The sequence below is a fragment of the Xiphias gladius genome, chromosome 24 (assembly GCF_016859285.1).
Source record: "Xiphias gladius isolate SHS-SW01 ecotype Sanya breed wild chromosome 24, ASM1685928v1, whole genome shotgun sequence".
NCBI classification, from domain to species: Eukaryota; Metazoa; Chordata; class Actinopteri; order Istiophoriformes; family Xiphiidae; genus Xiphias; species Xiphias gladius.
The window spans coordinates 20436806-20461006 of NC_053423.1; the positions used below are offsets into that span (position 1 = coordinate 20436806).

Below are 24201 nucleotides of genomic sequence, written 5' to 3' on the forward strand. Positions count from 1 at the left end.
GTTTTTGTGGTCCAATTTCGGATGGAAATTGTCTTTCATTGTTATTCCTTTCCTGGTATTATTCAGGTGGGTGGGAGGTGGCGACACTGCGTCGCTGTCGTCGCACGTGTCCAGTCCACAATCACTGCGGTGTTGCATCTCCGTTGACTTCCACGCCGTGCTGCTGTAGCTGTGCTCGAAGCAGTGCGTTATCATTCTTCAGCTCCTCAATCTGGAAAACCGGAAAAAAAAATTAAAACCCCAGACAATTAGACACGGAAAGGACAGAAAAGGGTGACTTCAATTCCAACCCCCTTTCATTCTTGGAGGGTTGGTTAAACAACAGTATTTGAATTGTCAGTGTTCATTTATCCGACTCTTGCTGAACGGCGGCCATTGTGGCCACAAGCGTTAATTACAGAATACTGACACGTTGAATCTCGTTCATGTCATAGGGGACGCATGTGAGGATGGGAAAGATTCCCGTGCTTACGACTTGTGAGTGCAAGGTTGGTAGCGTGCAGATTAAAAAAAAAAACTAAAAAAAAACACTGTGTATAGAGAATACAACAATTTATCCTTTATATTTGGGTTAAATTACCTTGAATGATGGATCTGTGTAGGTCTGAAGTATCCATATTTGTTTCAATTGTAACTATGAGTTGAAATTGTGACTTGGAAGTTGATGCGAACACTCTTAACAAGTTGGAAAATGGTAATTACAGTATCTCATACATGGCCTGAACGCAGCGCCAGTTGCTGCGATGAAACTGTTATTATGCCAGGACCGAAAGCAGGACACCCAAGGAGGCTTGTGACAAAGCACAGTGTATTTGACTCCCGTTTTGCTTTTTTGATGAAATAACTGAAATATTTATCTGTGATTTATGCTAATCTGTAGATTAATTTCCACGGAATTAAGGTAAGGTTATATTTTATGTTGTTTCACAATGGTTTTTTTTTGTTTTTTGTTTTTTTAAATGGGTTGCTACCTGCCAAGATGGTTTCCTGCTAACACGGCAAATTACATAGTCAACAACTTTACGTTCACACGCCTGCCTCTAATAATAATTTTTGTTTCGTGTTAGTCAAAATAAAAGGTGAGACGAGTACGTCCAATTCGGGCTGAGTGCACTCGAGTAAAGACAAGCTGGATCGGGAAGTTGACCTGTTGTCTAAGTAGCTCGTTGTCCATCTTGACTCGCTCCACCTCTTTGCAGCTCTCCTGCAGTTGCTGGTTACTCTGGCGCAGCTCTCGGATGTAGTCACAAGCTTTGTACAGGATGCTTCCTTTACTCTGGGGAACACAACAGATTGGGATAAAACACCAAGTGGGTTAAAAAATGACTGATCCCCTCCTTCATTACTAAGTTTTTCCATTTCAACCCTTCAGTGTTTCCCTCCCATTGCGGCACTCCCACGAGCCTTTCCTGAACTTCCCTCCGGCGGCCCAACTATTTCATAAACCTTTTTCGGGCCAAACTCTCGGTTACACGTGGAGCAATATCAAGATTAATAATACTGCCCCCTCGCGCCCGCTGTTTCATTCCGACTTTCGGCATCTTTCGGGTTATGCAAGCGCGCATTAGGCGAGAGGACAGGATGCACAGAAAGTGTGCCGATTCACGAACGGAAGTGGTCAGGCTCATGGGTCTGGATAGAAGCGACTGACACGGAGGGCAGAAAGTGTAACGCGGTTACAGATTTAAAAACGGTCACGGACAGACATGACACAGCCGAGAATCTTATCATCGAACCTTTGGTTATTACAGCCATCCGTCACTATTCACACACTTTGCAAAATATATTGGCTTTTGGAAAAACGTTATTTCGAGCGCTGACTCCTGTGCAGCACTCACCGCCCCAGTTCTGCTGTCTACGCTGCAGTCAGGGATGATTTTTGACAGCGTGACAATCCAGTTGTTAATCTTGTCTCTTCGTCTTCTCTCCACTGCAAAGAAGGAAAGAAAGGAGACTCAGTGTGGTTCATGTACATCTGTTTTTTTTTTTTTTTTTTTTTAAAAACAGGAAATATATGTAATACATTAAATGCCCTATACACGCATCGACCTGCAACTACCATCTGTGTGGTATTTACAGGACAAAGTAAAAGTGGACCTCAGTAGTAATTTCTAACAAATACAAGAGTAGGACAGTGTAGTTTCAAACTACCCGGTCCACCCACGGCCGAATACCTTCGTTGTGCTGTGCTCTTCGCCTCTCATCTCTGGGTGCCCGCGGACCGTCCACCTTCCTGCAAAGACACAGCAAAACAAATCAGACGCAGGAATTATGAATAAAATGGCAGAATTTCAATGTAAATCAAATCTCTAACACCTGAACTAGAATCCAGTTAAAAAAAAAAAAGACTCTTTGTTGTCATATCGTTATGATTATTATTACTACTACTACTACTATTTTTTGATGAGACGGGCCCAGATGCACCGTTAGTTTGGGTCTTTACTAGCCCTCACTCACTTGGACACAGCTGAACCTTTAGGTCCCCCTGAGGGGCACAAGTTTTGTGGCATCCGGCCTGCGAATTCTGCTAACAGGGCTCAGTCATAGGACACTGCTAACCCTAAAGCTGCCTGTGAACTAAACCTGTCAACATGTGTGATTCACCATACAGGGGGCAGGGTGGAGGGTGGAGGAGGAGGGGGGGGGGGGGCGTATGTGAAAGTTCGTCTCACCAGTTTGTACTGCCATGCTGCAACATCTCGCTTTCACCAAGGTCTCTGGGGATGGCAGGTAAGTAGGACAGAGTGTGGTTTTCAGATGTCGGATGTTTTAAAATGATGGATATTGATTTTTTTTTTTTTTTTTTTTGTATCTTCATTTGTACACACAATGACAAAACTAATCATTCCAAAAAAAAAAAAAAAAAAAAAAGGGGGGGGGGGGAAGAAGGGGGTTAAGAACATCCAATCCACTGTGAAGTTACAGGGGGAGAGGGGGTGAGAAAATGCAGAGGTGAGGAGTCAACCGAGCACGTGGGAGAGAGAGTTATGGTTGATCTGGTCACTTCAGAAATGGTGCGAATGGGCTGTACTCACGCAGTGTAGGTGTGTGTGCGCGGTGCGATGGTGCGAGGGGTCGTCGTCTGCAGCACCTCGGGGGGGCTCATCATCACGTAAAACTGACCTGGATTTTAAAAAAGGGACGAATCGGAAAAGAAAAAAAAAAAATTCTTACAAATTCTTATGTCTTACAAATTCCCCAGAGAAAAACGTCACGTCCCAGTAAACGGGTCCAACTAGAAATCCCGTTATTTTTATGGTAGCTTCTATTTGTGTTCGGCATTCTGTCCTTGCCAGGAACATCTGCTGACACAGGCGATTCATCCTGTCCCATCCCGACGATGTCACCCCTTTTTTTTTCCTCACCTCCTGCCTGTGTGATCGTTGGGTCGGCGGTGGCCTGCACCGACACGGCCGTGGCCGTCCCATCGCTGACGGTGGCGGCGGGGAAATAGGCGAAACGGGTCTCTCCACCCACGGTCTCCCCGCCAGGACTGCCCCCGTTGCTGAAGGGGTTCTGGATGACGGCCTGGCAAAGGTAGAGTCGTGGACCAGCGGGTCAGACAGTAAACAACTACTATATGACATAAAATACACGGTAAGGCTGCGTTTGATCACCGCAAATTTCACTTTCACTACGCCTTTGCTTCACTCTCACAGTGCAACGCATGTTAGAGTCACCTGTGCCACAGCCTGAGGGGCGCCAGCAAAGGCTGCGGTGGAGACGACGCTCACGGCTCCGGTCCCGTCAGCCGTTGCTTCCAGCTGGTCGTCCGTCACCTGAACAACGCGATAGGTCACCTGGGGGCAGGGCGGAGGGTGAGAGGTTTCAGAAAAGGAGGGGTCGCACGGGGGCCCTTCTGGTGGTTTTGGTGAGGGGTGGGGGGTTCCTCCAACATAGACTCCAAACGAAACCAGGACGTGCAGACACTTTGCCCTCACCACAACAAAAGTTGCCCCATTTTTTTCCCGTCAGCTGCCCTTATGCTTTGCCAAGCTTCTGAGCATGAGTGACCGTGTATGGGCCGTTAACACCTGTCATGGAGGTTTTCCCGCGGCACCTCGGGATTTCTGCGGTCTAGAATTCAAATCGACTGCTACGAAATAGGCCTGGTGTGGAAAAAAGGCTACGTAAATAATTTCTGAATCTAATCTCTTGTGAATTTTTAACCCCAGCCGGGTGTCATCTGAACAATCCCGTGCTGGGAAACATTCGGCATCACACCCGAGCGGTCGGGGTCAGCGATGCGGTTTGGTCCAGGTCCAGGTGGGAGAGGTGCACATCTCGACAGGGGAACAGAATTCGACACGACCGCGGTTACGGTTTTCTCCACAACCGGTGTGCAACCCCCCCCGCGACTGTCCTGTTACTATATATTATATCATTAGATTATCATTAACGAATTAATGTCTAGGAAGCATTTTCCTGTCCATCCCGGTTGAGGACTGCAGCTCGTCTTTAATTAACCGCATCCAGAATCCGACCTGGGTATAAAGTACAACACTAAAACAGTCGTTATGTAGAATGGCCCCCATTAGTATTTTTATCATTATATACCTGAATCATTAGGGTGCCACTGTACCATTATACGTCTTCATTTATTACCGAGGAATTTGCTATTTAGGGTTTTACAGGGGAGATTGGCTATAAAAAAAAAAAAAAAGTTACTTTTACACCTCAGCACTGGGACGGGGGTAAAAAAACAGGCGTACTTCTGAGGAACTCTGAAGTCCTACTAACTTAGATTTTTAGCCTGGCAGGCGAGAGGTCGACCGGGCTCACCTGTCCTCCGCTGTTCTCTGTGCGGAACTGGTACTGCACATTGTGGTCGGCGAACGCGGCCTGCGGGACGCTGGTGATGGTCACGGCGGTCTGCTCCTCCGTCCCCACCGCCTCGCCTGCAACACACACACACACACACAGGGGGGGGGGGCACGGCATGTTTCAAGTCCGCCGGGGCTGAGCCCGGGCAGAGCCGTGAGAAAACAAGGTGTGTGAGCGGGTGCGTGTCTGTGCACACTGGGCTCAAAAGCAGAATCTTTACAGGTTTCACACCGGTTTGAGATCAAGTCTCAGCTCATGTAATGTGTCTGCCCGAAAAGGAGCAAACCCCCAAATTTGCAACACATTTTTTTTTTCTTTTTTAACTTTCAGAGAAGAATAACTTTTATTTGTTTCACTTGTTCTGGCACTGGGCGAAACGAGCCTCCCACCTTCCTGTAACTGCACCACCTCTTCTGATTCCTGTTTGTCGTGACTAAAAAAAAACAAAACACAAAAAACAAAAAAGAGAACACCAGTGAGTCAATTTCAGTCCGAACCCTAAGGACACATTTCCCAGAAAGACGATCATTCATCATCACCCATCACAGTCAGCTGTTTGTGAAGGGGCGCCCCCGGGCGGCCGCGGGAGGCGGGCGACCGGTCGGACATAAATACGGTGGAAGCAGGTCCGGCGTGCAGGCCTGACAGAAAATCCCGTTTTCCGGCAAACTTCCCCGAGGCCAATCGCAATTTTGTTTTTTTGTTTTTTTTGAGAAATTGAAAAACCCCCAAGTGGCCGCGGTCCGATTGGCTGCGCGACCAACTGGCGAACTTCTCAACGGGACCGCAACGCTTCTCACACACGCCCCTCCGGGTTTCGTTTAGGCACTTTGGTCCTAAAAAGAGCAGCATCAGGTGCAGGTAGCGGCAGTCGGACGTTTTCCCCCCCGAAAAAACCAGAGCCGAACTGCCGCCGTGCACATGCATTTCTCGTCCAGTAAATTTAAACGCGGCAGGATGTGTGTGTGTTTCTTTTTGTTTTTTTTGTTTATACACACACACACACACACACACAACAGATTTGCAAAAGGGCGCACGGTTTCGGCTGGTAACATCAGCATGGACGCTTCAACGCGAGCCGCGCGGGTCACCGATCCCACCGGGAGGCACGAAACCAAACCGCACACAAATATCACCAAGTATCGGCAGCAGGAGGGCTATGGACGGAAGGCTTGCGCCGCAGGGAGGGGAAAGGTTTCTTAGGCCGTGGTGGGAGCCATGGCAGAGCAGGAAGCGGCCGCCCGCCTCTCACCTCGCCGAGCTGTCCAGACTCTGCTCCAGCATATCCATGAAGGTTTTTTTTTTTTTCGCGGTGCTGCAAGACGCCGATGCTCAACGACACTGATTTACGGAGATGGAAGCGCTGATCACGGGGACAAACACACGGGTCATGTGAGAAAGACAGTCCAGGACACGTGAGGCGCCGACCGGGCAAGGAGCTAAAATGGAGGCCGCTGCGGAGCGGGACGGGAGCCGTCTGCGTCTGTGCGGAAAACAAACACGCGCGCGCGCGTGCGAGCGCGCACACACACACACCCAAAAAAAAAAAACAACAAAAAAACAGTCCGGGTGTTTATGCAGCTTCGCGCTCCGCCTCGGGCTTAAAAAACGTTACAGGCTTTTAGATGAACCGCCGATTGCACCGATGGAAGAGTTTCCCCTCTTAAATAGTGGGTTGGATTTTTTTTTTCTTTTTTTTTTTTTTTTTTGGGGGGGGGGGCTCTCGGTTTCCTTGTTGCTCGGCGGCGCACAGCTGCCGTTTCTCGAGCAAAGCTGCGGGGCTGAGACATGCGCTCGATAAGATGTGGACTGGACTAGTTTGTCGGTTTTATTGCTGCGATGAAACGAGTGGGTTTGTTTGTCCCCCCCCCCCCACATTAGCGGCCGCTTCGTCTTTGTAAAACTGTGCTTATTGTAACCTAGTTTTCACGTGAGCCCATCGGATGCAAAGAGTTGGGTGGATGGAACCGGATCATCGCGTCTTTTCTCGGTTTATTTCTGCGTAAAAAAATTGAATGCGCCCGGTGTGTTTAGCTCCGGTTTTGGGGGAAATGTTATATATACGTGTGTGTATATACATATATATATAATATATATATTCCAGACAATCTAATTCAACCGTGCAGTAACTATCGACAGTCATACGCTGACAATCAGCCACTCAACAGCCCTTTTTTTTTTTTCCCCAGGTTTGTTTGCCCAGGTGACCGCGGAGATCCAATACGGGTTTTCCCACAGACCACATGACAAAAACTGCCCGTGTGGTGCCAAAAAAAAAAAGCCGACGCGCAGCGCTCACACTCGCAGTTTCACGCCAGCATTCGGGCGGCCCGTTGCAGTTTCACCTCAAAATACCTGCATCCCGCAGCGGACCGTGGATGGAGAGATTAGAAAAAGAACAAAAACAAACAAACAAACAAAAACAACAAATACAGCTGTGTTGTTTTTCACGGAGATTCAGCCAGCGGGCGCGGTGCCTCCTCAGCAGATGATACAGCCGCGACCCTCCTTAAACTTATTATTATTAATTTTTTTTTAAATGAAATTCACCAATTGAGTCTTTAGATCAACGTCCGAGCTCCGTCTGCATCCACCTTCGGCGGCAGCGAGGCTTTCCGAAGACGTGCGGCCGCACCGCTGAGCTGCTGCGTGGGGGAGCAGCTGCCCTCACGCGGCCTGGAAAAACCACCAAAACGATCGCCCTGGTTGTCTGACAGTCTGGAAGCAAAGGGGAAGGAGTAGCTGGGTCTGTGCATCCGAGAACAACAGAAAGCATTTAGTTGTGTCATTTAAACACACCGACGATGAAAACCTATTTAATAATCCCCCATAGACAAGATCGTAATGGTGGGTGGGTGGGTCACAATATCGCCAAGATGATTAAAGTCATAAAATGAATACGTTTTATCACTCATTTTTTTCCAACCTCTGTGGGACACCCCCCCCCAAATAGAGCAGAACTCAAACCTGTGGCCCCGCTGACCGTGTCACCGCAGGGGCCACAGGTTTGAGCCCAAACCAGTGCTGCGTGTCACTGTCCTCGTTCCCTGTCCGTCCCTGTCGTCTACCCCCCCCCCCCCCCCAATAAACGGCTTACAACTGAAAGAGGAAGCCGCATACGCGGGGGGGCAGACGCTCCCATGCCCAGGGGCGGAGGCCTTGACCCGGTGGCGAGGCGTCGCGAGCACGCACTACTGCCTCGTGTCCCAGGGGGTCCCAGGCCGGAAAGTTTGGGACGCACCGCCCCGGCTTGCAGGCTCCAGAACGCGCACTCTCACGGCGGCCCTGGTCCGACATGCCCCGGAACAAATGCTTAATAATTAATTGTGCTTTTCATTGAGTCTGCCTCTTTGACAGTTTTGTTTCTCTTTAATCAGCCAACAGATAAATAATTAGTATTAGTGAGTTCGCAAAAGAGGAAACCAGTTACTGAGGCTTGGTGGATCACCAGGTGGATTAAAACATTTGACCCAAGACTCCCATGTTTTGTTTTGTTTTTTATGGTTGCACTGCATCAAATTGCATCTTTCCAGACAATTTAAAGTTATGTTCTCTTTAAACAACACTTGGTTCACACAGCGTGAGTTTGCACTGATGGGGTCAAAGAGATTAAATATATGAGAGAATGTAGAATATTTATACTAGAGAGAAGAAACCAAGATACTTTTGAGGCGGTGCTGCATAGAAAAAAGAGGCTTAGGTTTCTTAAGAACTCCAGTTGATATATTTCTGGAGCCTCTTATGTAACTGGTTCATTTTAACTTCATGGAAAAGAAGCGTGGTTTGAGGCCGATGCCGTGAACGACTTGAACTCAGCCCCCAGCCATCGGACGTGCGTTAAAACGATCCCCCCCCCGTATCCATCGCACGCCGCTGTGCATTTCTCTGAGTAGAGGGTGACTCATTCGTTCAGCTCGCACACCCATTACCGAGAGAGGGAGAGAGGGAGAGAGCAGCAACCACCTACCACTGTGCCAAACTTGAGGCCAGCCTCTCTCCTCTCCTCCCGGCTCATTCTTTCCTACATGGGCACTCACAGATGAGTTTGCAGACAGCGCAGTAAAGAGACCGAAGCTGTGCCGGAGGAGAACAAAGACGCTCGGATCACAAGTTGACAAAGAATAAATTAACAGACAAACGTCTACAAATATCCTCGGAGCAGAGTTTTCTCTTCTGACCGGCTTCAAAAAGGTAAATCTTGCTGTAATAACTGGCATCTCTGGTGCAGGGACATTACTTTGATCTTTGGGTGGAGTATTTAACCCCTCCTCTGACTTTGGATTAATTATACTCTTTTCCTTTTGTGTGTTTTTTTGTTGTAATTGAGCTCAAAGGAGTTGGAATATTCTGTAAACAATGTTTATTTTACGGTGAATTATGTTTTCTTTTCAATTCCGAATTTGCAGTCATGACTTTGTTATACCTGTACGGAAGTTCCCAGATGCATGGCGTGTTTTTCATCACTTTTTTTTTTTTTTTTTTTTGGGGGGGGTTTATTCTAATAATTAACTAATTAAATTCATTTATTTTCCTTAAAGTCCTTCATTAAAGTCCTGCATTTGCATATGTAAACCAGAATTTCACAAAATCCTGTGCATTTATTGTGCTTAGAAAAGGAAACTGATTCATATTCAGAAAAGTGGATGACCACGTCTGTTCCTACAACAAAAGCAGATACGCGCGATGGCGACGCCCAAACACACTCCCCGAGGTGCAAACACACCACTGTCCCCCAACCGTATCACCCGGCTCCAGGAGAAGGAGGACCTGTGCAACCTCAACGATCGCCTGGCCGTCTACATCGACAAGGTCCGCTCTCTGGAGGCTGAGAATGCCGGTCTGCGTCTGCGCATCACAGAGTCCGAGACGGAGGTCAGCCGGGAGCTGACGGGCCTGAAGGGCGCCTACGAGACCGAGCTGGCCGATGCCCGTCAGACGCTGGACTCCGTGGCCAAAGAGCGAGCACGTCTGCAGCTGGAGCTGGGCAAGACGAGAGAGGACTACAAGGAGCTGAAAGCCAGGTGAGTTACAGTGCACTACTCTGGTCCAAGTCTAGATCTGATGGCATCTCCTACAGCGTGTGCTGTGTGTGCATGTGCGTGCAGGGCTGGTCTGAGTGGAGAGAAAAGGAGGAATATTTTTCAAACAGTTATAGAGTGTGTGTGTGTGTGTGTGTGGAGGGGGGGGTTTATGGGCACCTCATCACGTTAGGGGCCCTGAATTTCTTAAACACACTCCTGTGTGTTTGTGAGGTGTAGTTTTTTTTTTTCACAATTAAAGCGAGACTTTAACCTTTAAAACACAAAATAACACAATATTCCTCCTTCAAAGGAGAAGCTGAGTTCAAAAGCAATGAAACAGCCTCCTGCTCAGTTCAATCCATTGAGGAGTTTTGCTGTCACTTTCTGGCATGACTAGTATCTTACAGCAGCTAATCTTAGCAAACATTAGACAGATGTTGTTGTGTAACTGAATTACTTAATTCAGCCTCTCACACTTTTATCTCACCCCGTGGCCAGAGCGGCTGCTGTTTAGCTGAAGTAGCACAGCCTAGCTTTATAGCCAAAATGACAGAACCTTTTTGGAAAGTACTCATAATATAACTGTAGACATGAAGTAACAAGACTATTTCTTCCTCAGTTGTTATGGGAGAACGCAAAAACGGAGCAAAAATGATTGACCTACTTGCCTCTTTTCCAAAATGATAAAGGTTTTTCGTACAAAAATAAAGAAAATCAAACATACATTTGAATCAAGATGAAAAGATACCAGTGATCCAGATATTTTGTTTATTTGATGATCATGAGAGGAACAAGCCGCCCAGAGGCTTCCGAAATCCCCTCCTTTAACCAAACCTTTCTCAGTTAAGTGTATCCATGTGACCATTAATGCACAAGTGAAAGTGTTTTATTTCTAAAACCTCTCTGCATGTGGTCCACGGCAGCAGGACGCGGTTACTCATTAGATCCTAATAACCGATGCTTGTACAACTTTTGCTGTTGCCCTGCTGCCGGGGCCACTCCCTACCTTTAGCATGCCCTCCTCAAGGCTCACGGCAGTTTGACGCTGGACTTCCACTCCGTCTCCTTCCCATGCGGCCACATCCAGAGCTCGATGACTAACTCTTTCCCCAGCTTTCTCCTCCTTCACCAAAGTGATCATTACACACACAATACGTGGCAGTGTTTAGAGGGCTGCACTCCATTATTTTTCCATAAATATTGAGACGATGGCCGCTGTGTGTTTGGCAAAGCCAAGCCGTTGCCATGGCAGCATCTCAGCTAAACACCAACGCCTGTGGTTTGTGGCCACCAGATGCACGGGACTGGATGCGGATCGTTGGTGCATATGAGTCATAGGCACCAAGGTCTTTCCCCTGTTTATGTTTCATCCAGTCTACATCCTTATTCAAAAATAGCTCATATTTGCTTCATTAGCCTGTGTGAAGGGAAACTGTAGAAATTCAGTTTCCACTTGGTTCTTAAGTTACAGAGCAAGATGAATGTTTATCCCTATTCAATTCACTGGAATATCCTCTATCAATGCTAAAAACACGTTCAGAAAAATGCAGCTTAACATGTGAGACTTTTGGTGTCCTCACAGGAACACCAAAAAGGAGTCAGAGCTGGCAGGAGCGCAGCAGAGACTCAAAGATCTGGAGGCTCTGCTGAACTCGAAGGATGCCTCCTTGACTACAGCTCTGGGAGAGAAGCGTAACCTCGAGGTGGAGAACAGGGACCTGAAGGCCCAGGTTGCCAAGGTATCCTCGAACCCACGCTCAATTTAAAACTCAGCGGAAACACATCCGGGCTCAGTCAGGCTATATGATGACCAGCTTTCAGTTTGTACCTCATAATCCTGTGTTTTCCCCTTTGTGAGACTAAATGTCATCTTGTCAGGGACCCAGTTACAACCCCTATTTTTACTTCTAGCACTAGCCATTTATCTTTGACTGTATCCAGTTGGGTTTTGAAAAGGGCCTCACAAGCCCAGGACTCGTATAGTTTTCTCAAGTGAAAATTAAAATCTAAAAAATTCTTGGGAGTTTCTTGAGCTGACTTCGGCGGGCAGACTCTTTCTGTCAGGGCCACTTGAGCTCAGACATTTTAATTAAAGGACAGTCTTCCCACTCGCCCGCCCACTTGCTGTATTTACCGAATATTTCTGCACAATGCTGCCTGTTCATGAGAATGTCTGTGAGTCGCTTCATACTAATATTCAGTTCCTGTTGGCCCTCTTAGCTGGACAACAGTTTGGGCGACGCCAAGAAGCAGCTACAGGATGAGATGCTGAGGAGGGTGGACGGAGAGAATCGCATCCAGACTCTCAAAGAGGAGCTGGAGTTTCAGAAGAACCTCCACTCTGAGGTCAGACTTTCTATCTATCACATCAACGTTTGTAATTAAAAAGAAACTGGTATTAGCAGTTTGAAAGTGATTTTTTTTGGTAATTCTCCAACAGGAACTGCGGGAGACGAAGCGGCGTCATGAGTCTCGTATGGTCGAGTTGGACAACGGCCACCAGCAGGAGTTTGAAAGCAAGCTGACCGAGGCGCTGGTGGAGATGCGCAACCAGCACGAACTGCAGATCACAATGTACAAGGATGACATTGGGAAGACCTACAATGCCAAGGTAGGACTTCAATTTAATAAGATAAAAACCGACCAGGAACATGACAGGGGAATAAAGGTTTGCTTTACGACACTTGTCTTCTTTTGTGGTCTTCAGTGGAAGATAAAATACCAGTAACGTGACAAACAGAAGAGAGTAATTATTCAATCAAAACATTATCAGATAGGAATGCACAAAAACTGTTTTGGAAGGACAGCTCTGGTTTGCAGCAGGCATGCAGTTTCACAAACTGATACTAATGAAGCAAAACAAGATTCACGGTGCAGTGTTATTCACAGTCCTCGTTCTATGGGTCTTCTGCCTCGTTCTGTTTCTCTCTGTCAGCTGGAAAATGCTCGCCAGTCGGCGGACAGGAGCAGCCACCTGGTGGGCGCAGCACATGAGGAGCTCCAGGAGACACGAGTCCGCCTGGAGTCCATGTCGGCTCAGCTCAGCCAGCTGCAGAAGCAGGTCATTTAGACACAAGCGGCTCTCGCAGCTCACATTCGGGGTCCTATCATCACTTAAGACTCATGTTAGATGCTGATTGCACCACGTTCATCAAACTTGTATCTTTAGGATCTCTAGCAACAGTCACATTATGTGACATTTTCCTCATTCCATAGCAAAACAAAAACAACAACCCACATGAATACATGTTTAACAACATAATAACTATTTATACATTTACAGACATTAACGATTTTTAAACTGATTCTCTATAAAAAACTTGTTGCTTTGGTCACTTGTGCCCGTTTTTTTAACCAAATGAGATGCTTAGTTTTAAAGTTTCTGTTGGGTTTTCCTGCTTATAGTTAAATTTCTGACACTAAATTCACTCCTCTGACCATCTGTAGGTCAACTCGAACAAGACCTATCACTGATAAAAAGTAGAACGCTATATTTTTTGGCCAAAAAGTCACTTATAGCCTTTTTAAATCCAACCCTCATCCTCAAACTTATACTGCACTTTACACGAGTAGTGACGGGCCGTTTAACTGACGCGGTGTGTTTTCCGTCTTACTCGGTTGATTCTGATCTGACGCTAACGACGCGATGCTTCTGCCTCGATCCAGCTGGCGGCCCGTGAGGCGAAGGTGAGGGACCTGGAGGATGCCCTGTCCCGGGAGCGGGACACCACACGTCGCCTTCTGGGAGACAAAGACAGAGAAATGGCCGAGATGAGGCAGCGGATGCAGCAACAGCTGGATGAGTATCAAGAGCTCCTGGATGTCAAGCTGGCTCTGGATATGGAGATTTGCGCGTACAGGAAGCTGCTGGAGGGAGAGGAGCAGAGGTATGTTGGCCTAAGTTGAGTCTCTGCCATACGCTCACAGTGACTGTATTCAATAAAATCTGAGTTTTGCATCAACAGAAATTGTAATTTCCTTTGCGATACAGACTTGTCAGTCATACCTGTTTCTCTGCTCTCAAACATCACAACATCACCATGTTTGTCTCTGCAGGCTACGCCTGTCCCCCAGCCCCCCGCCCACCAGGGTGACGGGAAGCCGCTCCTCCGCTTCAGCAGCTCACTCTCGAACGGTCCACTGCAGCGCTCAGAGCTCGCCGACCAAGAGGCGCCGCCCCAACGACACCGACAGCGAGGCCTCCAGCTTTGCGGGAGGAGCTGTGGCTCGCACCCGCATCACCCAGCAAGCATCGGCCAGCGGACGTGTCACCGTGGACGAGGTGGACCTGGATGGGAAATATGTCAGACTCAGCAACAAATCCGATGAGGTGAGATGAATATAATGGTAGGATAATGAAATATTATCTGACAAATCTACTGCACACTGCTGGGATGGTCGATATGATCATACTGTCTGCAGTTTTCTGACGTTGTTATTGGAGGACAAATAAAAAACAAAACAGACCTTTTTTTAATCCAACCATCAACTTGCTCCCTCAGGATCAGAATTTAGGGAACTGGCAAGTGAAGCGGCAGGTTGGGTCTGGTTCACCCATCATCTTCAAGTTCCCGGCTAAATTCACCTTGAAGGCCGGGCAGAGGGTCACGGTAAGCAGCCACCTCTATTCACCAAAATGACCAATCGGCACTTGATAAACAGGGTTACAGATTGCTTAACCACTACTGGTTCTTTTGCATGGCGACCAGATCTGGGCGTCTGGTGCTGGCGGAGCCCACAATCCTCCCTCTGACCTAGTGTGGAAGACTCAGCCCTCCTGGGGCACCGGAGATTTGTTCCAGACCACTCTGATCAGTGCCAACAATGAGGTACATTAAGATTAACTGGACTGCATATGGCAGATGCTTTATTAGACCCTAGTGTACTATGATTACACAAGTTGGTATTACGGCCACGGTTCTATGCACTGAGTTTTATAGCGTCAGAAATGGGCAAAAAAGAAATGAATACATAAACACTATAACTCCCTTTTCTTCTAGGAAATGGCAATGAGGAAAGTCACCCGCACACAGTTTGAAGAGGAAGACGATGACATGGTGAGAGAAATCGTATTGATAACATCCTGTATATACGCATTACACAGAATTCTGCAAGACCAGCAAAAGTCAGTAAGCAGCATTTTACCAGTTGCCTAGTTTTCCATGATAAATGGAACGGATTTATCACAACACCTTCAGGACACTCAACAGTGCTTTTCAGCATCCCCGAAATAATTACATGAGCTTTTTTAACACTTTTAAACAATCAGTCTGAGTTCTTGGGGTAGAACAACCGATCGGGTAGAGATTGTCAACCACCTGTTCGAAAGACTGCAGCAACAACCAGATGATGGGAAAACTTTTTAGCATGATATAAATTAGAGGTAAAAACAGTTGCTGTAGGTGATGCCATCCAAATACCAATGGAGGCAATATTGACCAAACCCTTATGAGTACCACGTGTGCGTGCATATTTAGCCTTAATGGCAACTTAACTTTAACTTTTGGCTCATCTTCACAAGAAGATCTTTAGTAGGGCTGCAACTAACACTTGTTTTCATTACTGTTTAATCTACGTGATTAATTTCTCAATTAACCAATTAAATTGTTTTTAGCTTTAAAGTGTAACAAAATAGAAAAAGACCAGTCACATTTTCCTAGAGTCAAAAGAGGCCTATTCAAATTGGTTGTTTGTCTGACCAATTGTCCAAAACCCAGAGATATTCAGTTTGCTATCAGTTTGCAGCAGATCTACACATTTGAGAACCTACAAGCAGGGAATACTTGACATTTTTGCTTGGAAAATGACTCAAATGATTAACTGATTATAACTGATAATATATTTATTGCTGATCAGATGACCGATTAATCTACCAGTCATTGACCAGTGCTGAATCTGTCTCTCCGCCTCAGCAGGTGGCTCACAGCACTTGTGGGGACGGCGAATACAACCTGCGGAGCCGGACCGTGGTCTGCGGCTCCTGCGGACTTCCTTCAGAAAAATCCAGCAACTGCTCTGTGAGCTCGGCTTCGCGCTCCTTCCGCAGCGGCGGCGGCATCTCCGAGGGTTTGCTGCCGCACTCCTACGTGTTCAGCACCAGCACTCCTCGCCCGGTGGGTACAGCGACACATACAGCTGATACGTGACGTCCCTTTAAACGATTTCCTTTTAAACTAATTATTCAGCTTCTCTTGGAGGCTGACGCATGAGAGTCTTTCCTGTATATAAAAATCAACGTGTTTAATTCACACGCTCTGTGTGACATTACTAACTTTGTTACATTTTCCTCTCAGACTGGAGTCAGAATGGAGAGCTGTCCAATCATGTGAACCCCTGGATCCATGTTGAAACACTTAAAACTCCATTAGTTTTTCACTTATTAGTTCTTTAGTTAGCAGTTGTAGTTATTAAGTTCAGTTCCTGTACTTTGAAGTAATTTTCAAGATGCTTTATGCAAAAAAAAACTTTATACCGCTTTTTTATAATGTACATAGGCATGCATATGAAATATTTTCTTGAATTTAAATGGTGATCGAAGCAGTCACTTCTATTTGTTTTGGCGACATTAAGAACTGGAAACTACCAGTTTTCCACATGACAGTAAAAGAAGAATCTACCAGCTATTTAAAACACATTAACAGCTTAAAACAACTATATGGGCTAATTTATTCTAAAAGTCGTGTGTTTACTGGTAAATAAATAGTGGGTGACTGTTAGATAAAATCATATTTTCTTATACTATTCACAGTTAAGTCAGATTTTCATTATGCCCTGTGAACATTCTTGACGCAGCAGGATTGCAGTGAATTCATTTGTGTTCAATTATTTTGAAAAATACATTTATTTTGGAGGTGAATTTTCTCCCCGAGTTAAAGTAAATTTACCAGGACTTTGCTACAGATCTAGAGAATATTTTCTGTTTTTGCTGATATCAATAAACATGTTTTCAGAAATCTGCCGTATTTGTCTTGTTTAACGATAATAATTTGATAGTCGTCTGAGTACTTGTAGTATTTGCTCTTTCTTTTTAACTGTGGCTCTCTGACTGCATGGATGATGCTTCTTCTTTCAAAAAAAAAAAATCTGAGACAACAAAAATAAGTATTTAGAAAATTTTGGACTTCATGTTTAAAACATCAACACAAGAAAAATGTTTATTTTAGATTATTGTATCCATACATACAGCATATATCGATATAAACCAACTTCATTCCAAACGAGAAATCAGTGTTGAATATTTTTTCAGGTGCCAATGACTATATATTGTACAACATTTATAGTGAGATCATAGTTGTTTTACTTTTTCTTCTCTTGAGTGTTACCATTTTATGATGCTTATTTAAAAAGACTATAATGAAAATATAGAATTTGAACGTATGAAATATGATGCATCATTTGACAGTTAATTAAATGACCCAACAGTAAAGCAGTTTGAATGTGATCCATTTATTTTGGATCTGTCCCCATTCTCAAAAGTTTTTGGAAAGATGTTTACTTATTACTCAACATGTTGACTCAGACTTTTTCCCTCTCCTTTGAAGATGGGCTGTTTGGTTTTGCTATTTATTCTTTTGTTAAAGACAAGGAGCTATATGTGATTCATTTGATTTTGTTGTTGGCAAAAACGCACATCTATAAATGTAAGTTCTCCAATCATAATCCAGTCATTTCTTAGTACCCGACATAGATTCCAAGCCCTGCATCTAAATGCTGCCATGTTTTAAAAACACGAACGCTTGTAAAACACCTAATTTATGTACTTTATTAATATTTTTATATAATATTCTTGTCCACTCTGATACTGTGTTGTAACTGTAACTTGTTATTTCTGTATAAGACCTGGCTTCGTTTGTTTTTGCTTGTTATCTGTTCAGTAAAATTTGAAAAAGAAAATTAAATGAGCTCAATCTTGAACAGCTACAACTATAAAATGTTGCTATGCTTAATAATTGTACAATAATAATAATAATACAACATCCTGAAATGGGCCAGTCTGAATTGTGAGTACTTTCACTTTTGATACTTCACGTATCATTTTACTTTTGATACTTTAAGTGCATTTTACTGGTAATACTTCCACACTTCTTTTTCCAGCCAAATTTTACATGCAGGACGTGTATGATTATTTTTGTGCAGCGTTTCCAATGACGCGGAAGGAAATGCTTCTACCACCACTTTCCTTTTCCATAATAAGAGCATTACTCAATCTCTCATCTGGCACGGTACTTCGAACCAGAGGGACGACTTTTATTTTGAAATTAGAGCAGCGTTTTTAATTTTTTTTTATTTATTTATTTATTTTTTAAAACCGGAAGTAGGCGACACTTTCAGGGCTGCGCATACTTCACCCGTAAGTTGGCGTCTCTGCGCCGTTTAAAAGGGACACAGGCGCATGCGGGAGTTGTTTTCCAGGACGGGCTTGCTAACGTCCGGCGAGCCCCATTAAATATTCCGTCGCGCAGCGACCCGGCAGCCCGTACGTGGCGAACGTTGGCCAAACAACTTCCGCAGACTGTGTGCCAGGAAACCGAAGCTGAAGTCGGTAAGAGCGGCGCGTTGTTTCTGTGTTTTCGAGTCGTTATTTGTCTGTAAAACTTTTAACTCAACGAACCCTTAACGACAGCATACCAGAGTGTCGCTGTCACGCTCGTCGAGGGCGAGTTAGCTTGTTGCTAAAGTTAGGGAGTACGTTTAGTAAAGCTGACACCGGCGGAGCAGAGCGACACAAACAAATATAATGTTTATATCGCATAAAATAATATCAGCATGGCTTGTATTGATATCACCTGATATGTGCGCAGTCACCTAATAACTACTCAAACTGGTGGTTATTACATTTTCGCTGCATGTTAGTTAGAAGAACGGTGTCCACTAAACTGTATCATTTTATTTTGGGGCAGATTTTTTTTGCGCGTGTGTGTGTGTGTGTGTGTGTGTGTGTGTGTGTGTGTGTGTGTGTGTTTTGTTTTTTTATGTAGAAATCAAACAACAGAATTGTTCATTATCTTGTCTTGATATTCATAATCATGATGACCGAGTTTGTTTATACAGCGCTGATCAAAATCAGCAGTTACAAAGGGCAAACTGACAACATTAAATCAAATAGTAAGAACAAAGGACAGTATACACATGTATGCACAAGTTTGCCTTATTAAAATAGTATCAGATTATAAGAAATCGTATTAGCGGTGCCCAGACAGAAAAAGCTCCTGTCCCCTTTAGCCTTCATTTCTAATTATTTCTACTAAACAGTTAGTCGAATAATTGATTTGTCAAGTAATAAAAAAAGCAGTCAACAACAATTTTGATTCTTGATCCTTTATCAAGTAAAAGTGCTTCCTATTTGCTGTTCCAGATTCTTGTGGGTGAAAAATTGTATCCTTTCTCAGATTAGGGCTTTAATTCACTGTTATTTTCTTTGTCAATTATTTGATTTAATCTGTTAAATGCCAGCAAATGGTTAAAAATGCCAAAGCAGCACCTACATAATATTTGTCCTTTTTTGCTTGATAAATTACTGAAATGATGAATCCATTAGCAGATTTGTTTGCAAACCCTCTATCCAATATCAGCTAATTGTTTCAGCAGAACTAATTCACAGAGCAATTGAACCTTGGATGAATGAAAAATCATTATATCTGACATATTACATCTGTTGACTATAGTTCATGCTTTTATTCCCTTTTACCTCGACTACTTTTCTTTGTATTTTATTTGTTGTTTGTGTTATATTTTTTTCAAGATATTCTATGCTATTATTAATTTGATTGTAATCATCAGTCCAACAAGCCCATCATTTAACTCTCTGTAAAGCACTTTGGTCAAACCTCGTTGTTTTTTAAAATGCGCTCTACAAATAAATCGACTTGATTTGACTTTATTAGATTAGATTATTAGATTGGCCAATTAAATGAATAATCGCAAAAATAGTCAACATATTAATCGATAATGAAATCAGTCGTACTTGATCACTTCAGTATGATTCTATCTGATGTGACACAAGGTGATCGTTACGTGTCACCAAGCCAGAATTACAAAATCAGACAGACAATTCACGTTTTAAAGTACAACGTAGACTGAAGAAGGTAAAACGCATTTTATTGTGCAGTTTAATGTTGTTTTCTATACAGATTATTTTAAAGAAGCTGTGTTTCATCGCCTTCTGTAAAGCATACTGAGCAGCAGCTGAGAGCACAGGGCTTCCATCAGTGGGGAAAATGTACGTCAACCCTCGAGTTGTCTGCCCGGACAGCAGCTCGCAGGCTTTGCTTCGTGTAACAGCCTCTTGTCCTGTCGGAGGCTCTGCCGTTGCGCTTCTATCAGTTCATTGAGCCGTGTGATCGGTGTGGGTTTGGTTCCAGCAGTTTGGATCCCTCTGGATGTTGAGTGCGCGGGCTCTGTTTGGGTTCGGCGTCCTGGTGACCTCGCGAGCCGCTGCAGTTCTCGCTCAGACAGGGACATGCCCACTGTCCCCTGCAGCCAGCAACCACAAGAGGGACCGTTTCAGTAGCAGAGCAGCATCCACCATGGCCCAGACCATCAAATATCTCGGGTAAGATTTTATATCCTGTACACGGAGCGGTAAAACCACGTACAGATTGTATATGCGTCCATACTGAATTGTAGATGCTCCACAGGCAGGAGGAGGCCCAGCACATCGACGAGGAGCTCTTCAGTGAGTACGGCTTCAGCGTGGACCAGCTGATGGAGCTGGCTGGACTCAGCTGTGCCACAGCCATCACACGGGTGAGATTTCAGTCGAGGCTTTTATTTTGAAATAAAAATGACTACGTTCAATGCAGAGCATCACGATTAGTCAATGACTCGATTGACTATTTTGATAATCGTATCGTATTTTAAAAGCAGAAACACCAAACATTTGTTGGTTCCGTCTCCTCAGATGTGATGATTTGATGTTTTTCTCTGTCATGCAGGATAACGAACTGTATGCTGAACTGAATATCTTCATTTTTTTGGACAGTTGGTCAGACAACACAAGAAATCTGAAGATGTCGTCTTGATTTTGTACTTTTTTTTTCTTTCTTTTGTTTGGTGGTTTTTCTGCAGGCCTATCCGCTCACTTCTCTGGTCAAGGCCAGACCTTCTCTGCTGGTGATTTGTGGACCAGGGAACAACGGAGGCGATGGCCTGGTCTGTGCCCGACACCTTAAACTCTTTGTGAGTTTCCTGCACTGGTGTAACAGTAAGACAATCTGCAGCAGCAGTGTAATCTACCTAAGTACATTTGCTCAAGTACTGTACTTAAGTACTGTCTTTATGGGTTGAGGTTTCACTGACTAATAGCAATATGAAAGGGGCCATTTTGCACAACAAGTACTTTAACCTTTGTTACTTTAGGTACATTTTGCTGATAGCAATTCTTTCATTTTATTTAAGTGGGATTTTGAATGCAGGACTTTTATTGGTAATGGAGTATTTTCACACCTAGATATTACAACTTTAACCGAAGTACCTGAGTGCTTCTTCCACCCCTGCTGTACAGCATACTAGATTAATGCTCCATTAGTGTATTTGGCGAGATTCTGACCTCAGGCGATTAAGTAGCATTAACAGAAAACCATTTAAGGTTTTACTTTGCAAAGTGTCAGACTTCCAGTCTGTGCAGAGTGGAGATTAACCCTGCTTTAACCTAACTTGCGGATGTGAGTTGTCGCAGTGAGAAGAATATTTTCTACGTGCATTGTGTCCTCCTGCAGGGTTACGAGCCCACCGTCCTGTACCCGAAGAGGCCAAACAAACCGCTGTTCCAGGGCCTGACAACACAGTGCCAGAAAATGGAGATCCCTTTCCTGACTGAGATGCCTGAGGTTTGGTGTTAATCAGTGATGCAGTGGTGACGAAAGTTCCTCCGCTTATTGTGTTTATGAGTGTAAATTTAATTCGAGCTGAATGAGTACTGAATTACGCATTTTTCGATCTTGCTAAATGAGGTTTCAGTTTAGATTAGATGGAGCCTTAATGATCCTTGTTGGGAAAATAGTTCAGAGCCTTTGTTGCAGTAATATGATTGTGCACAATCTGGATTAGCGGCTTCACATGTTGGCAGAAGTTTTCAAGATACAGATCTGAAATTTATAACACCTTGTCAGGGTTTTTTCACACATTTACTTTGTACTTTAGTAAAAAGGTAGATGTTTTTAAGGCCTTTTGAGGCAATGTAAACAAAAACAATGAATTTTTCTGGCTATAATTATCTTCTCAGGCCAAAATGATCGATGAGGCTTACAACGTGGTGGTAGATGCCATCTTCGGCTTCAGCTTCAAGGGGGCCGTGCGAGAGCCGTTTGGTTCCATCTTAAATGTGCTGAATAAGACCACAGTCCCCGTAGCCAGCATCGACATCCCCTCAGGTTTGTCCTCACACATTCTACAAGGAACTTTACAAGGAGAAGATGACAACATGTAAAGAAAAAGAGTACTCACTTAGATGTTGGTGAATTTTAATTTTGTGAAAAACCGCCGTCCAACAGCCAATGTCACGTTAACCTGATGTTCTGGCGTTCCACTGCTTATAAAGTCTCCACTGGCACTTTCTCATTGTCTGTTGAGGTTAAGATGAACTTCAGACTCAAAGTAATTGATTGGCTGAGGAAAAAAAATTATTCAGTGCTTTTCTGAAATTTTCAACCTGTCTCAATGTTTAAAGGAGCCCGCCTCTGCTAATAGACAGTTCCCATTGAAATATATGTGAAATGGATAGTGATTTAAAAATAAATAAGTAAATAAATACATGAACACACCCTCAAAAGTAGAGATGCACAGATCTGATAGGCTAGCAAACAAGAGGTGACCTGTTTTTACTGTTAGTTACAGTCTTTCATTTGTGATGGGCTGCCAACTCAAGTTTTCAGTGCCACAGCTCATCCCTGGCCTCAGGAGACCCTACAGAAAAATGATTCAGTGCAGTGAGGTGTACAGCTTTTTTAAATGTGTGTGTGTGTGTGTGTGTGTGTGTGTGTGTGTGTGTGTGTGTGGGGGGGGGTTGGTCAATGGTATCAGATCGATACTCGATAATGGAGTGATTGTTGAAAGTTGGATTGTTGGTTTCTCTTCTCAAAACCCCAGAAAGTTTGAAAAATTACATGCCTAATTCATTGTATATCAATTTTATTATTATATATAAATGAACACTAAATGTGGCCATTTTTTTACACTGATAAGTTACTTTGTAAGTGGCTATAGTTGGCAGGGTTGGAGGTGCAATTATGCGGAAGGGTTTTGGTTTTATTTGGTTGCCTTCATCCTCGTACCTTGAAAATCAGCCACTGAATTTACGTTAAATTTGATGTGCACGCTCATGCCCCAAGACGGAAGAAACCATTTGATTTTGGTGACCCTTTTACCTTGCCTGTAGCGCCCCTGTCAGACTAATGACCAGACTGTCAAGACTTTATACTGTACAGAGAAAACGCCTGGACTGGACTGTGACATCCCATTTGTCTTTTTTTGTTTTTAAAGGTTGGGATGTGGAGCTGGGCAACGCGGACGGACTCCAGCCCGACATGCTGATCTCTCTCACTGCTCCCAAGAAATCAGCCTCCCTGTTCAGAGGACGATACCACTTCCTTGGAGGCCGCTTTGTGCCACCCGGCCTGGAAAAGAAGTACCAGCTCAACCTGCCTCAGTACCCCGGCACGGACTGTGTGTTACAGCTGTAGGCGATTTTTAGGAATGGAAAGCTGTAGGGTCTCTACAAGGAATATTTCAACATTTTGGCAAATAATGCTCATCTGGTTTCTTCCTTAAGAGTTAGACGAGGATATCAATACCAGGCTCATGTCTGTACATCAAGTACGGAGTTGGAGCCAGAGGTTGACTAAGTTAGCAGTGGAAAACCTGCTAGTCTGGCTCCGTGCTGGTAGATGAGCTGTTTTCTCCTTTTTCCAGTCGTTATGCCAAGCTAACCCTATTGCCTGCTGCCTGTTGATTCAAATTTAGCGTGCAAACGTGAGAGAGGTATCAATCTTCTCATTTAACCTTTTGGAAAGTGTATTTTCCTAAATGTTGAACTGTTCCTTCAGATCTGGGAGTTTGACTGCTTCTGATTGAGTGGTTGTGGGAGTGAGTTTAAGGCGGTAAGGTTTTATAACAGAGCTATATTAGCTCTCTGCAAGAGTTGTCTTCCCGTGAAAGCACTAAGCTTGAACATGGTGTTTGCTTCAACTACATGAAAATAATAAAAAAATAAATAATAAACATGATTGGGAGTTGTAATCATTGTTTATTATTTTCTGTAACAGTCATCCTTTAAACTCTTCAACTCTCCAAATATTAATCAGACAAATCGGTGCGTCCTCTGGTGACATTCCTTATGACAATCAACTGAAGACTTCTC

General features: G+C 44.3%; 3 protein-coding genes across 8 annotated transcripts; 2 read left to right on the top strand and 1 right to left on the bottom strand.

Annotated features, from left to right (window-relative positions):
* Positions 1-96: 96 nt before the first annotated feature.
* Positions 97-6185, bottom strand: usf2 (upstream transcription factor 2, c-fos interacting). Of its 2 annotated transcripts, XM_040121192.1 has the most exons (11): positions 6077-6185; positions 5214-5257; positions 4783-4898; positions 3681-3800; positions 3366-3528; positions 3036-3123; positions 2673-2717; positions 2175-2233; positions 1839-1930; positions 1148-1276; positions 97-211 (listed from the first exon to the last, which is right to left on the bottom strand). In XM_040121192.1, exons 1-11 carry the CDS (start codon positions 6112-6114, stop codon positions 122-124), a joined length of 984 nt encoding a protein of 327 aa, XP_039977126.1. In that variant the 5' UTR covers positions 6115-6185; the 3' UTR covers positions 97-121. The 2 variants fall into 2 exon arrangements, with proteins under 2 accessions (XP_039977126.1, XP_039977127.1); XM_040121193.1 differs by lacking the exon at positions 6077-6185 and adding an exon at positions 5862-5944 and having other exon boundaries at positions 4783-5257.
* Positions 6186-7983: 1798 nt separating this feature from the next.
* On the top strand, positions 7984-16769 carry LOC120786086 (lamin-A-like). 4 transcript variants are annotated; one of them, XM_040121188.1, is made up of 13 exons: positions 7984-9015; positions 9436-9845; positions 11428-11584; positions 12066-12191; positions 12286-12456; positions 12781-12906; positions 13512-13732; positions 13902-14175; positions 14348-14455; positions 14555-14674; positions 14846-14902; positions 15758-15958; positions 16139-16769. In XM_040121188.1, exons 2-13 carry the CDS (start codon positions 9508-9510, stop codon positions 16172-16174), a joined length of 1935 nt encoding a protein of 644 aa, XP_039977122.1. In that variant the 5' UTR covers positions 7984-9015; positions 9436-9507; the 3' UTR covers positions 16175-16769. The 4 variants fall into 4 exon arrangements, with proteins under 4 accessions (XP_039977122.1, XP_039977120.1, XP_039977123.1 ...); XM_040121186.1 differs by having other exon boundaries at positions 9496-9845; XM_040121189.1 differs by having other exon boundaries at positions 9496-9845; positions 15761-15958.
* A 1395-nt stretch (positions 16770-18164) lies between these two features.
* Positions 18165-24067, top strand: naxe (NAD(P)HX epimerase). 2 transcript variants are annotated; one of them, XM_040121451.1, is made up of 7 exons: positions 18165-18387; positions 20210-20397; positions 20483-20591; positions 20913-21023; positions 21563-21673; positions 22069-22216; positions 23325-24067. In XM_040121451.1, exons 2-7 carry the CDS (start codon positions 20225-20227, stop codon positions 23522-23524), a joined length of 852 nt encoding a protein of 283 aa, XP_039977385.1. In that variant the 5' UTR covers positions 18165-18387; positions 20210-20224; the 3' UTR covers positions 23525-24067. The 2 variants fall into 2 exon arrangements, with proteins under 2 accessions (XP_039977385.1, XP_039977384.1); XM_040121450.1 differs by having other exon boundaries at positions 18166-18387; positions 20207-20397.
* Positions 24068-24201: the final 134 nt, after the last annotated feature.

Coding starts and splice junctions, on each gene's coding strand:
- naxe (XM_040121451.1), top strand. CDS start 20,225: ATGTTGAGTGCGCGGGCTCTGTTTGGGTTCGGCGTCCTGGTGACCTCG. Junction 21,024..21,562: donor CCCGACACCTTAAACTCTTT/GTGAGTTTCCTG, acceptor GTCCTCCTGCAG/GGTTACGAGCCCACCGTCCT. Junction 21,674..22,068: donor TCCTGACTGAGATGCCTGAG/GTTTGGTGTTAA, acceptor TTATCTTCTCAG/GCCAAAATGATCGATGAGGC.
- usf2 (XM_040121192.1), bottom strand. CDS start 6,114: ATGGATATGCTGGAGCAGAGTCTGGACAGCTCGGCGAG. Junction 3,529..3,680: donor CCCCTCAGGCTGTGGCACAG/GTGACTCTAACA, acceptor TACCTTTGCCAG/GCCGTCATCCAGAACCCCTT. Junction 3,124..3,365: donor AACGATCACACAGGCAGGAG/GTGAGGAAAAAA, acceptor TTTAAAATCCAG/GTCAGTTTTACGTGATGATG.
- LOC120786086 (XM_040121188.1), top strand. CDS start 9,508: ATGGCGACGCCCAAACACACTCCCCGAGGTGCAAACACACCACTGTCC. Junction 12,192..12,285: donor AGAAGAACCTCCACTCTGAG/GTCAGACTTTCT, acceptor ATTCTCCAACAG/GAACTGCGGGAGACGAAGCG. Junction 15,959..16,138: donor GCACCAGCACTCCTCGCCCG/GTGGGTACAGCG, acceptor TTTTCCTCTCAG/ACTGGAGTCAGAATGGAGAG.